Here is a 14,285-nt window from a genome sequence, read left to right as displayed (position 1 = left end):
GTCTTATTTTCAAGACCCCTTACCTGCATTAAACCTGTTTTACAAGGGCGATAATCTTCAGTAATTTTGTCATCTATACTTCAGTGTTTGTTTATATATACTACAATGTTCAACTCTCCAGATAGCTGAGGTATGAATATAGAGACCTAGAAGAATAAGGGCCCAAAACATTCAGGGTGCATTTTTAGCATATCACTGAGTGCCACTGAACATGTAGGAAAAGATGGAGGATCACTGTACCATGTTAAGGGAGTTGTGACACCCTCCGGGTAGGAATTAGTATTTAGAATCGGAAGGGACAGAGTCCTAATTTCTGAGGCCTTTCTGAAGACAGCGTCTCAAGATTGGAGAGCCATATGCCACGGGGTGGAAGGTTCATGTAACCCTGTCTGTTTTTGCCTCAGCCTTCTGGACCTCCTGCAGCCTTCTGTTTTACCTACTGTCTCTCATCTTCCTCTTTTTCCTTGGCATTCCGCAGCTCTCAAGTGTTTCTGGAAATTGACAACCGCCAATGTGTCCAGGACTCAGAGCAGTGCTTCAAGAATACGGATGCAGCTGCGGCTCTGCTGGCGTCTCATGCAATCCAGGGAACCCTGTCATATCCTCTTGTGTCTGTCGTCAGTGAGTAGCATTGGTGCTAAGGGGGAAGGATTGGGGAAAGACATTCCTGGGGCTCACACTTTGGTGCTAAGGCTTTTTTAGGGCTAGTGACATTAAGTAGCCCTCTAAATGAATTTAATGCTAATGTAAGAAGTTGCTTTATATAACACCGACCCTGTCTTTCTGAACTTTCAGGTGAATCTCTGTCTCCAAAACCCACTCCGCTGCTCTATTTACTTGCTGTTGCTGTTGTCTTTATCCTGTTTATTATCCTGCTGGGAGTAATCATGGCAAAACGAAAGCGCAAGCATGGTTCCCTCTGGCTGCCTGAAGGTTTCACCCTTCGTCGAGACTCCAGCAACCATAAGCGTCGTGAACCTGTGGGACAGGATGCTGTGGGGCTGAAGTAAGTGGAATTGCCCCCAAGGCACAATTCACATAGGAAGCAGAAGTGAATAGAAAAGCATGTCTTACTGAATCGTGGTGTTCAGTTCCAAGTCCTGGCTGTTAATCTCACCAGTCACAATTCTGAACGGCTCACAGATGACTGTGAAGCCAGAGCCTAGAAACATCTTTTCTGCTCATATATGTTATCGCCATGGTGGCAGCTTCTGTGCTGGGGCATACTTTCCTTGGAAGCTCTTGCTCAGTGTGAAGGGAAAGGTTGAATGCTTGTACATACAATATTGCCCGTCCTTTGTGGTGAGGGCCCCTAGAAGTGAGAGCGTAGCTTTGGGAGTGGGCCATGGTGGAAAAAGTGTTGAAAACCATTCTTGTTTATGCTGGAATCTTTACTCTTGTTTCTCCCCTATATAATTCTATCAAAGAAATCTCTCCGTGCAAGTTTCAGAGGCTAATTTAATTGGTTCTGGGACAAGTGAACACTGGGTGGATGATGAAGGACCCCAACCAAAGAAAGCCAAGGTAAGCTAGCTGGCCTTGGCGGAGCTGTCTTCTATCACACTGTAAATTTCTCTTCCCTGGTTCCCTATAGTGCCCTGAATGGGAGGCAAGGGTGATAGTTTTTAATATGTTACCCATGAACAGCAAGGGATGTTAGGGCATTCATGACCTTGGATTAATTATGTGTGTCTTCAAAAATTCTAAAAATACTAAAAAAAACACCTCTTTCCTTAAGTGTCCTGCTCGTGTTAGTTGAGTCAGGACTGGTGTCTGGGTCAGTCTGTGTAGTTAAGCAGTGAGAAAAGCCGGTGGCTAATGACTTCAGAGGCTCTACATCTTGAACCCAGGAAACTAAAACTGTGTGGAGTAAGAGCGAGACTGGGCTGCAGCTGCTGTGAGGATGGAGAGCCGTGTGTGGCAGGAGCCAGCAGAGCGTGATTGGGCAAACTGCTGCTTGGTAGTTGGCACATTACTGACCTCTTTGAATTTAATGTTTCTTGTCTGTAGAAAGGATAATAAATGCTCCCTTGTGAGTTGTTATTAGGATTAAATAATGTCTCCTACCCATTTCTGATAACATACTAAGAATTTGATAAAGTATAGTTGCTTTTAAATGTTCATAGTTATCATTATTCATAAATCTTCCCTGAGTGCTTGCTCTGACTGATTACTGTGTTAAGTCCAGGGAGGCAGCTTCAAACAAGGTTTATTCCCTCCGAAACGAACCTTAGCACCTGCTGATAGAGGCTGCCGCATAGTACTCTTGTAAGTTCTTAGCACATGGTTGGTGAAGCAAAGAAAAGCAGGATGCAGAATTGACCAAGAAGAGGAGTTAAAGTCTATCATTTCTTTTTTGTAGAATGGGTAGCAGTTAGAGAGTTAGGGTGGGGACACCACTGCACACTGAGGAAAGAACATGGGCAGAAACAAGAGTATGATGGTTTGAAGATCTAAAAGTAGCATATTAAGGGTCAAGCGTAGCCTTTGGGATGGGGAGGTGGGGGGAGAACTGCCCAGATGATTGGGAAGAGAGGAGCAGGAGCCACATCTTGAGAGCAAGGGAACGAAGGTGATTGATTAAATTCATGGTTAGAACAGGAAGGAGAGAGGAAACTAGGAGGAGGTTAACGGAGGTGGCGGGAGACTGGCCCTCCTCCCTGTCTGCAGCCTCTGGTGGTTTCCCCATGTACAGGGAGTATTATTTTCCCCTTGCAGGCTGAAGATGAGGCTTTGCTATCAGAAGAAGAAGACCCCATCGATCGACGCCCATGGACACAGCAGCACCTTGAAGCTGCGGACATCCGCCGGACCCCGTCATTGGCTCTCACGCCCCCTCAGGCAGAACAGGAGGTGGATGTGCTGGACGTGAATGTCCGGGGTCCAGGTCAGTATGGCCAGCCTTCCCCTTATACCACGAAGTGCTTGCCTTCATTCTGCGTGGGTGGCCCTGTATTTGGCCCATTTGGCCATATGCTCTCTGCCAGTGTCACATAGCCTAAGTCAGTTTGAGGAAATGTACGTGTAAGGGATTACAGGCATCAAAATTCACGAACACAGAAAAAAGGGAATGGCTTCACATTGTTTCATCTGCAGTATGCTGAGAAAAAACAGGCTTATTAATGGGTTAGATTTTAGTGACTAGCCAGGGATTAGCTCAGTGGCATAAGCACCTGCCTGGTAAACGCGTGGTCATGAGTTTGATCCCCGGTACCAAAAAAAAAAGATTTTAGTGACTGAGAAAACATTATCCCAAAACAGAATTTAGAGAATTAGCTCAGTTATGTCTTGTGCGTATAGTTCTATTAATATTGGATACTTGAAAATGTTGTACTTCAGAGAAAAGTTTATTCACCTTAGAGAAGAGCCCAGCTCAGAAAGATTCAACTTCCCTATTGCTCTTTTATAGAAATGACATTGAGAGGAGAGGTGGGTAGCAAATGTAAAAGTAATTGCCAGTTATAAGAAGGAGCACAAAAAATACCTTAAAGCATATCTTCACTCAAATAGGAAGGTTTCATAATAGGGTTGGATTCCTTCTTCTCTGAATGTTTCCCGGGATTCTCCTTTCCTGCAGATGGGTGTACTCCACTGATGTTGGCTTCTCTCCGAGGAGGCAGCTCAGATATGAGTGATGAAGATGAAGATGGAGAGGACTCTTCCGCCAACATCATCACAGACTTGGTCTACCAGGGTGCCAGCCTCCAGGCTCAGACAGACCGGACTGGTGAGATGGCCCTGCACCTTGCAGCCCGCTACTCAAGGGCTGATGCTGCCAAGCGCCTCCTGGATGCAGGTGCAGATGCCAATGCTCAGGACAACATGGGCCGCTGCCCTCTCCATGCTGCAGTAGCAGCTGATGCCCAAGGCGTCTTCCAGGTAGAGGACATGAGATGAGTTGCTTTGAACCACATAAATTTCTCATGGGTTTATAATGTTTTATGTGTATTCTGGCATTTAATATTTCACTGCATTCTTTGAGAGATTAGGCATGCTTGTTAGGTCAGAAAGTAGGGAAGGGGAAAAGAAGGAAAAGCTGACTTACTAAAAGTATTAGATAGTGATAAAGCCAAGAGCAGGTAATACCAGTCTTTGGATTCTTAGTCAGTAATATTTTGATGTACAAAGATGTCTCCCAAATGCACAGATCAAATGGGAGCAATATCTTTACCGAAGCCCCTGCCTCATGTTAACTGTTACAATGGATCCACCTGACCTGACTCTGTGGGTTCCTAGCTACTTACTAGCCATTTTCTTGACATGAGCTGACCGTGTACTCTATGCTGCCCTTTTATTTTAAATTTATGATGAAATCAAAAGCGTTCTAAATTGCATTAGGCTGCTTACATTTTTTTTTTTAATTTTTTTTTTTTGTCTTTTTCCTTTTTATCAGTACCGGGGATCGAACTCACGACTGCCTGCTTCCAAGGCAGGTGCTTATGCCGCTGAGCTAAACCTCCAGCCCCCAGGCTGCTACATTTTTAAGTTGCGATATTTTTCTCATGATGCTCTGCTTTCCTTATAAAATAGAAATACATTGCTTTGTGATGCCCAGTATGTTTGGATCACTCATTTGTTGATTCATTCATTCATTCTGTAGATGCTTATTGATTTGCTCAATAGACTATTGGATGCAAAGATAAGACTTTCTTGCCCTTCAGATACTTACAGTGTACCTTTAGTGCTAGTGCTTTTGTTTCTTCTCTTTGTTTCATTATTTTACTGTGTACAGATGACTCACTATTCTGTGCTTCTCTTCTAGATTCTGATTCGCAACCGAGTGACTGATCTGGATGCCAGAATGAATGATGGCACTACACCTCTGATCCTGGCTGCCCGCCTAGCTGTGGAGGGAATGGTGGCAGAACTGATCAATTGCCAAGCAGATGTGAATGCAGTGGATGACCATGGTAGGGACAAAATGGAGAGAGATTTGAATTCTTACCTGCAAAGCACACCTACGTGAAGGAATCATTGCATGGTCCTTAAAGAGCTATTTGAGATTCAAATGCATTGGAGAGTCTCTCTCTTTCATTCATGTATTCATTCACTCTTCCTTCAAATGTTGAGTTCAGAGAACTGAGCCAGAAGGGATCCCTAGATTTAGAATGCGTTCTTTTACTGTCTGTCTACTTATAGAAATGGTTTTTCCTTGCAGGAAAATCTGCTCTTCATTGGGCAGCTGCTGTAAATAATGTAGAGGCCACACTTCTGCTGTTAAAAAATGGAGCCAACCGAGACATGCAGGACAACAAGGTAAGGGCTGTGAGCTTGGAGCCTGAGGGTGGTCTTAGCAGGTCCATCCTTACAAGGCCTTTCGCTTTTGCCTCTGTAGCTTCTCTTGTGATCAGTACAGACAGATTTAGAAGCAGGTTGGCTGGGAACTGAATCTGGCCAACTTGATATAGCTGGATATTGAGCTTATTCCGCGGTGTTTCAGGAGTCACTCCAGGCTGCCTGCAAACAACTCGGGGTGCCTTCACCTGCCTTCTCTCTTCTCTGACATTTCCTTTTCTCTGATTTTGTCTTGTTATGCTTTCTTTCTTTTCTTTTGTTTGTTTTCTTCCATTTTTCCTGCTGGGTTTTTTGTTCTTGGTTCTCACTTTTCTGTCTTAGATGTCGTCATGTTTCCTGTTTGGTTTTTTACGTCTGAGTTTTGTCACACTCCCCTTCCCCAACCGGTTTTCTCCCATTTATTTCCACTTTTTCATTAGTTTAGCTCATTCTTGCACATTTTGCCTCTCCTCTCTTTTATTCTTTCTCCTATTTTCCCCAGTTCTATACATGGTTTAGTTTCTTCTCCTGCCTTTCTTATTTTTCCTTTTCCTCTTAGAACTTTAGACTGATGAGCTGAGTAGAGTACTCTTTTAAGGAGTTTCTGATTTATTTTATAAATTCCTAAGGGGCAAAATTGGTCTTTGGGAAAGGTATATAACTTTTCATATAATTCAAAGATATATATTCATTACATAGAGAGACATACAGTATTTCTGTGGTCTTAAAATTTTATAGGGGAAGCACTTAAGAAAATGTTTAAGGTTAAGCTGTTAAGCTGATAAAAAATTTAGGCACTGACATATATTCTTAAAAGTGTTACTAAAATCTGATGTGTGTGTGGCTCTTTTCTGTAGGAAGAGACTCCTCTGTTTCTTGCTGCCCGGGAGGGTAGCTATGAAGCAGCCAAGATCCTGTTGGACCATTTTGCCAATCGAGACATCACGGACCACATGGATCGTCTTCCGCGGGATGTGGCTCGGGATCGCATGCACCATGACATTGTGCGCCTCCTGGATGAGTACAACGTGACCCCAAGCCCCCCAGGCACTGTGCTGACTTCTGCTCTCTCACCTGTCATCTGCGGGCCCAATAGGTCATTCCTCAGTCTGAAGCACACTCCAATGGCCAAGAAGTCTAGAAGGCCCAATGCCAAGAGCACCATGCCTACTAGCCTTCCTAACCTTGCCAAGGAGGCTAAGGATGCCAAGGGTAGTAGGAGGAAGAAGTCTCTGAGTGAGAAGGTCCAACTGTCGGAGAGCTCAGTGACTTTATCCCCTGTCGATTCTCTTGAGTCTCCTCACACATATGTGTCTGATACTACATCCTCTCCAATGATCACATCTCCTGGAATCTTACAGGCCTCTCCCAATCCTATGCTGGCTGCTGCTGCACCCCAGGCCCCAGTACATGCACAGCATGCACTGTCTTTCCCTAATCCTCATGAAATGCAGCCTTTGGCTCCTGGGGCCAGCACCGTGCTTCCTTCTGTGAGCCAGCTACTGTCCCACCACCACATTGTCCCACCAGGCAGTAGCAGTGCAGGAAACTTGAGTAGGCTGCATCCAGTCACTGTCCCAGCAGATTGGATGAACCGCATGGAGATGAGTGACACCCAGTACAACGAAATGTTTGGTATGGTCCTAACTCCTGCTGAGGGCACTCACCCTGGCATAGCTCCCCAGAGCAGGCCACCTGAAGGGAAGCATGTCCCCACCCCACGGGAGACCTTGCCACCCATTGTGACTTTCCAGCTCATCCCCAAAGGCAGCATTGCCCAGCCGGCTGGAGCTTCCCAGCCTCAGTCCACCTGCCCTCCGGCCGTTGCAGGCCCCCTTCCCACTATGTACCAGATTCCTGAGATGGCCCGTTTGCCTGGGGTGGCTTTTCCCACTGCCATGATGCCCCAGCAGGATGGCCAAGTAGCTCAGACCATTCTCCCAGCGTATCATCCTTTCCCAGCCTCTGTGGGCAAGTACCCCACACCCCCATCTCAGCATAGTTACGCTTCCTCCAATGCTGCCGAGCGAACCCCAAATCACAGCGGTCACCTGCAAGGTGAGCACCCCTACTTGACACCATCCCCAGATTCTCCTGACCAGTGGTCAAGCTCATCGCCCCACTCTGCTTCTGATTGGTCAGATGTAACCACAAGCCCTACTCCTGGGAGTGGTGGAGGTGGTCAGCGAGGACCTGGGACACACATGTCTGAGCCACCACACAGCAACATGCAGGTTTACGCATGAGTCTCCCTCCAGAGTGGAGACAGAACTGCCTATTGTAAATGCTGCTGAGGAACAAATGAAGGTCATCCGGAAGAGAAATGAAGAAATAGCTCTGTAACCAGCTTTTGAAGGCAAAAGAAAGAAGATGCTCCTAGGCTTCAGATAATGCACAAGAAGCAATTAATGAGCTTTATTGAGTATTTGCAGGATTTTAGGGAAAGGACATGGCTCCTCCTAATCTCTTGCACATCAAGCCAATTTCATAGACATGCAAGATAGATACAAGCTTTGGGGCCACGTTTACTGTCTTCTATTTGGAGAATAAGATGGATGCCTTTCGCAGCCCAGACATTCTTGCAGCTCGGATTGCATTTTAAGCCCTGGGGGCTTCTATATATCCTTGAGAAGATTCTACACTAGAGTCCAGTTGAGAATTTTGCCCTGGAATTCTGCCCAAGTTGACTTATCTCATCTTCTCAGCCTTGAAATTCTGTTGACTGCATTTGGTGCTTTCCTTTGTGCACCTCTCTGTGGTTGGACCCTACCTGCATATGATAGGGCAACGCCTCTGTTCTTTTAGACATCTTCGGCCTTCCTCTTCCCTCCTATTTTCTTTACATTCATAAGAGCCTCCCATGGTTAACCTTGGTTGTGGTTCTTAGCATAAACCTCCAAATACATTTCTAGAAAACGGAAATGTTGCATTCTACACACATCATTCCTAGGAGAAAGAAAGCAAAATGTTTTTCTTCGGATCAATATTGGGAGCATGAGTTCCCTTCAAGAGGCTGCACCTTAATTCTGTTTCTTGCATTCAAGACTTCATTTAAAACTTACCAGAAGGAAACATACATGCCCATTGTTTTTTTCTTTTGTTTATTTGTTTTGTTTTGATTTTTTTTTTTGTGGGCCTGGTCTGTGTCAAGTTTTATCTTTGTAGCCTAGATACTATGATCTTTTTAAACCAGACAAGGAGAAAAAGGTTAGAGGTTGGACTCACCAAGAGATAAGCTAATTCACGCAAGAAGCAGTTACTACCCGCAGTTCCCTCTGTGCCGAGCATTCCATGACTGCTACTGTGAACACACTTGTTCTGGATCTCAGAGCCCTAGGCCCGCTTTCCTCACTCATCCAGATGAAGTTGGTAGCTGTTGAGCTTTTCTGTACATCTCCACAGATGAAAATGTCTCAGACAACATATCCTTGCCATTTAGGACTGAACCTTCTTTGGCTCAGGAAACCCAGTATCACTCTCCTTTTCGTCATAGTTCCTACTTTTTGGTTTTCTTGTAGAGCAGAAACTTACTGCAATTTCTCTCTGTGCTATAATCTGAGTTACTGGTGCCCTTAGTAGGTTTGCACTGAAGACATGGATTTTCTGTTGTACAGAAAATGGAAAATTGGATGACTTCTGTAGGGTGCACTGTGAGGCAACCTGTGCTAGGTTTTGTTACTCTTGCATTTCATCTGAAACAATCAGGACATTTCTTTTTTGGCAACTAACATAGAAACTTAACAGGGGTTTTTTCCTTTCCCAGAGTTACCTGGATGATAATGGATTAAAGACTTGCTTGTCACTGCCATCGTTATGTTTAGATTATGATTACACCTTACCTGAATCTGTTCTCTGTGTTGTGATCTTGACAGCTTCATCTACTCTGTCAAGAACAGAAGTATTTTAGTCAACTGTAGGAACAGGAAAATAGTGTCCTTCCTCTTTTTCTTGGGTCAGTTAATAATTGGTCCAGTGGCCACATTGTCACTTCCATCGGTACTGTGATGCCTTGACATCTGGAAATTAGATTTTTCAGGGCACTTTGTACCTATTATTAGTAGATGTGTTGCCTGTTTTGGTTTAATGATAATCTTCATTCCTACAGTGTGGGGTGGACCCCAGTGCTACCCACTTACAGGAGCTGTGTTTCGGTATGGTAGTCTACAAATAGTTCTTTTCAGTCCTGTTCAAATTCATCGAACCAACAAAGTTCTGCCTGATGTATGCAGATTGTTTGCACATTCTGTTTTGTTCTCTCCATGGCAGCCCCTATTACAGTGTGTAAACACATTATTCTACATGGTGACTTTTTACCCTCGAACCTCTTCACTAGTCCCGCAAATTGCTGTGGAACATGTCACATCACCCTTGCTTCCCTTCTGTGCCAGTGCCACTGCCTGAAAGGATCAGCACTTGATCCAACCACTGGATCTTTTATACACCCCGCCCCGACATGCACACAGTGTGGAGTTAACCAGCATGTTTTCCTTCGTGGGATACTTTAGCTTGGTTCTTCTGGGTTTGGGGTTGTGGAGTGTGAAAAGGCTGCCCATGCAGACAGCTGGCTCCAGGGAGGAGGAAGACACTGCCTCTTAAGCATTCTAGCATTCTAGCACTATTAGATTTTAAGCACCCTTGAGTCATGTAATATCTAATAAAAGGGAAGGTAAGATGGAGAATCACGTTCTCATTTGGGTTCTCAGTTGGATGTTGGGTTACATGTTTAATGCCATGGATAGGTCTCTCCATTTAAAAAACATTCTTCCTTCTTTTGAATCCTCTTCTGCCTACCTTTAAGGATAGGGTTTTTGTTGTTGTTGTTGTTTGTTCCTTTCTTTTAAGCATGATTTTCTGATTTACATGAAGGTGGAGGAGGGAGAGGTTTGAAGGAAAGGCTGACGGAGTGTTAAAGATTTTAATGTAAGCAGATGTGATACTCAAGCCCATTTTATCATTTTATTGTTAAAATATTTTTGCATAGAAAAGAACCAAAGGTGTAATGTTTTGTTGGCCTGTGGTTTGGGGATTTGGGCCTTAACCAATACATTGAATGTATGATGACTATTAGGACACATGTATGTGTCCCAAGGCCCCCACCAATAACTTTTTGGTACTATGGCAACTTTCTTGTGTATATTTCTCTTAAAAATGATACTGTATCTGTTTGTATGAGAAACCTAGTAATCAATAAAATGACTGCATATTCCTGACTAAGGAAAGTGCACACTTTGTTTTTACTTTCCAAAATTTCATTCTAAAAGTAGTTAAGATGAAATTTATATGAAAGCATTTTTATCACAAAATAAAAAGGTTACATGTCAAGCTCTGTGGGTACTGCATTTTTTTTTTCCAGTTCTATATACTGAAACTTAGTTTTGCCTTCATAATATTGTAATTTGATGAGAAAAAATATTTTTCACTCTGGAGACTAGACTTCTCTTCTCCTCCTCTGGTCAGATAATGAATGCTTTTGAGGAAAAAGTTCCCTCCAACTCAGAAACATCATAATGCTGATTCCATTTTATGTACTCAAGCATGGCTAGTGACCAGCTGCTTTGGACTGGGTGCCTTTCAGTAGAAAAGCAAGAACTGAGAATTGAGGTATAGGCAGTGAAGTGATTGCCTGAACCATTGGTTTGTAATGTTTGTCCTCAGCTTTTGAATAGAATGGAATTGTAAAATAATATTTCACGTATGAATTTTCTACCTAGTTCACAGTTATACTTTTACATGTAAAGTCAACCAGTGAGACATTTGGATATGAGTGTTTCCAGGTTGATGATAAGTATGATGCTAGCAGTCTCCTACCAAGTTTAGCATCTAGTTTATTTCCATATTCTGCTCTGCAAGAACTGAATAACATGCCTAATTATAAAGATAATAGTATATGTTAAAATGACTTGATTTGAAATTTTGGGATATGCTTCAGTTAAGCAGCTGAAGGAGCTTCACTGCACAAGTGTGTCAGCACTGTTGGTAGCACATAATGGTTATTCTCGGTATTATTTTATGTGAATTATATTTGTCTTTACATGTGTTTTATAATTGTGTAAGAAGATAGATTTTGGGCCTAAGAAATGACTACTCCAGCAGACTGGCCTTCTCAGAGTTAGAGTTGCTTTGGGAGTGAGAAATTTGGGGTGAAGGATACTACTAGTCCATTGGTCACATTCTTTCGTGCATTTGTAGGCCCTACAGCCTCACCTCTTACAGTACAGGAAGTCTGGATATAGCTGGCATAATAGGCTTGGACACCCAGCCTCCATTATGCCACTTCCCTCTGTCAAGCAGATAAATAACAGTGTAGCTCACAGGTTGGGATGGGCCAACTCCTCTTTCTAAACATGTTGGGCAGAAAACTTGCTGTAATAGCTGTGCAATATCTAGGATGTGGCCCAGGGGGAGCAATAAGCATGCTACTACCTCTGCCACTTAGTTTTCCAGCCATCGGATGGATATGTGCAAAGGTGTAGGTGTGTGCAGGGATGCGAATATCAGAATACAGCTTTTCCTCTCCAAATGCGAAATGCAGACACTCAGGGATAACTCAAAGAGGGCTTATATAGAAAAGATTTAATTACAAAGATGAATGAGATGTAGGGGAAGGAACAAGGGAGGAAGGAAAAAATAACCTTGCTAGCATCAAAGAAGCTGTTAGCATTCCTGGCATTCCTTGGTCCACAGGGGCCAAGGTGGGGAGAAGTGGCCAGGATCTAGGACAGTACCATGGTGCAGGTTTCCTCAAGAAAAGCTGTGATGACATTCATGCAGGCTGTGTGTCCCCAGACCTTTTGGAGGAAGTTGGGGAGCAAGTGCCCTGATCATTCCCCATACCACATCTACCCTGGGAGGTGAGTCCAAGTGGAAGGCTGGAAATACAGCAGTCCTGGGGCTGGAAGCTCAGTGGGGAGGGAAGGAGCCAAGGTCTGCAGGTGCAAACACATCATTTCAGATTCTCTCCACCTTATTATAGATCAGAGAGACTTCTGGCAGTCTGTCATTGATGTTTCAAGGCAATACACAAAAAGAACTGGATATTGAGACTGAATTTTTCCTGACCTAGTAATGGATCCCTCCACCCTCGTGGCTTTTGAGTGCCCAAAGGAGACAGCAGCCATATGATGGACAAATATGATGCATTCACATGAATCTATGTAAATGAAAAAGAGCAGTATACAACAAGTAATTATCATAGATACAATGCTGACCAAAATGGCCAGATATCAAGGAATGCCTTCTATGCAATTCCACTGTGTAAGTTTAGGGAAGACAAACCATTGGTTAAAAAGACAATCAGCCTTAAGAAAAAAAAATCAATGGGTACCATTTTTGGAGAGGAGTTTTGACAGGAGCACGAAGAATCTTGAATCTGAAAAGTCTCTTGACTTTGGTAATAAATACATGGGTTTATACATAAAACTACATGTAAGTTTTAACTTGACTTACATGTTTTAGTGTAAGTTATACTTAAATAAAATATATCTACATTAATCTACAGAAACATGAATACCTAGTAACTGGAAATTTTTAAATGTTTGTTATCTTTATTTCAGATATTTATTGATGATGTAATGCTTGCAGGTTAACAGACCTGTATTTCTCTCTAATTCCATTCAATTTGTTTTCTTATATCCTCCTTCGTTTCCTGCTTGTTTCCAAAACTTTGGTTAGTAGGGATTACCTTCTTGGAACCATTGTTACTTGAAACAGTTGACCCATAAAGAAAGTAAACTTCAAATTTGATTATATGAAGTGTGAGACTGAATAATTATGAAGTTAATGGAGCAAAATGAATCAGGGCAGTTAGCTTGCTGGGTAGGTGTTCTGGGCTCCAGCTAAATAACCGTGTCTGCTTAGTCCTGGCTGATGTTTGGTGCTATGTAATAGCATTTGTTTGCCACCACGTAAGTGTGTTTGAGAGGATTCTGGGTTTTGTAACCTGGTTGGGATTTTCGAGACTCCTAGAACACCGCCTGCATTTTGTGCTTACTTGTCAAAAATTTAGGCCAGGCTGATGCTAAGGTGTAGAGACCCAACCCTTGCCTCTGCAAAATAAAATTGTCTCATGCTTTATGATCTCTCCCCCTCTTTTTCTCTCGCCTTGTGCTGCAGTCTTTTTCTAGGCCTATTTTGACCTGTAAATCTTTGGCCTGTAGGTGCTTTCCCCCCAATTCATTAAATCTTCATTATAAAAATTATGAAATATAGTATATTAGGAACAGAGAGGAACTTTGTAAAACTAATAAAGGTATGTTACACAATCTATAGCAAAAATTATACTTAATGAAATTATCAATCTAAAAGGTAAACGTGCATGCCCATTTAATGTTTTGTACTCAATCTGAATCTAGTCACAAAATCAAACCAGCCATTAAATATAGGCCACCTGATCATGTATATAAAAAGTCCCCAGACCTTCCAAACCATTAGACCCAATTGCTATTTAAGCAGACAAGAGAAACTTTTAAAAAGATTCATAATTTTTCCTGTTATTGATTGAATCCAGCTAAATCGTGAAGGAAATTGACTACATTCCAACTGTGTGGTACTGAGCTCATGTCAGCTGAGAAGGGGTGGTGTGGAAGGACATCCATGTGAAACTTCAGTGCATCTGATGGAGAACACCGGAGGGAAAGAATGGATTCAGCTGTTCCATCACTGTCTCAGAATTTACCTGCCTGGTAGCCATGTCCCAGACTCAAACATCTGGGTGGGAGAGACAGACCACTAACTAGAATTCTATAATCTTGGCTTTTTGGACTGGAAAATCTAATTTTTGATAGAAGATTATGCTGAATGTCAAATTATTACCTTTTTTGCTCTATAATTGTCCTCTTTTTGAGGGTTAACTTCTCTGAAAACGAATCTGAACCCTCAGTACAGTATTTTTGCTTTGCCAGTTGACACTAATATTAGATTGTGCCAGCAGAGGGTGCTAGAGAGATGTTTAAAGAGTAAAAAGTTTTCCTTCCTGGTTCCAGGGACCAGCGACAGGCTTCTCTGGGAGAGTC

At 43.0% G+C, this 14,285-nt stretch overlaps 1 protein-coding gene across 7 annotated transcripts in view; it reads left to right on the top strand.

The window, feature by feature from the left end:
* Positions 1-10,596, top strand: part of Notch2 (notch receptor 2) — a 170,372-nt gene extending 159,776 nt beyond the window's left edge. For all 7 annotated transcript variants that reach the window (XM_063256533.1, XM_063256525.1, XM_063256512.1 and 4 more), the window contains 8 exons: positions 479-621; positions 796-1,006; positions 1,428-1,524; positions 2,719-2,887; positions 3,578-3,879; positions 4,763-4,910; positions 5,159-5,256; positions 6,132-10,596. In XM_063256533.1, the coding sequence (XP_063112603.1) occupies positions 479-621; positions 796-1,006; positions 1,428-1,524; positions 2,719-2,887; positions 3,578-3,879; positions 4,763-4,910; positions 5,159-5,256; positions 6,132-7,520 (2,557 nt within the window). In that variant the 3' untranslated portion in view covers positions 7,521-10,596. The remainder of the gene's footprint in view (positions 1-478; positions 622-795; positions 1,007-1,427; positions 1,525-2,718; positions 2,888-3,577; positions 3,880-4,762; positions 4,911-5,158; positions 5,257-6,131) is intronic.
* Positions 10,597-14,285: the final 3,689 nt, after the last annotated feature.

Source organism: Cavia porcellus, unplaced genomic scaffold, assembly GCF_034190915.1.
Source record: "Cavia porcellus strain 051 isolate PalLab524CR breed Dunkin Hartley unplaced genomic scaffold, mCavPor4.1 scaffold_1, whole genome shotgun sequence".
Taxonomy (NCBI): domain Eukaryota; kingdom Metazoa; phylum Chordata; class Mammalia; order Rodentia; family Caviidae; genus Cavia; species Cavia porcellus.
The sequence above is the reverse complement of the archived record's forward strand: the minus strand, read 5'-3'. Positions and strand labels throughout refer to the sequence as shown.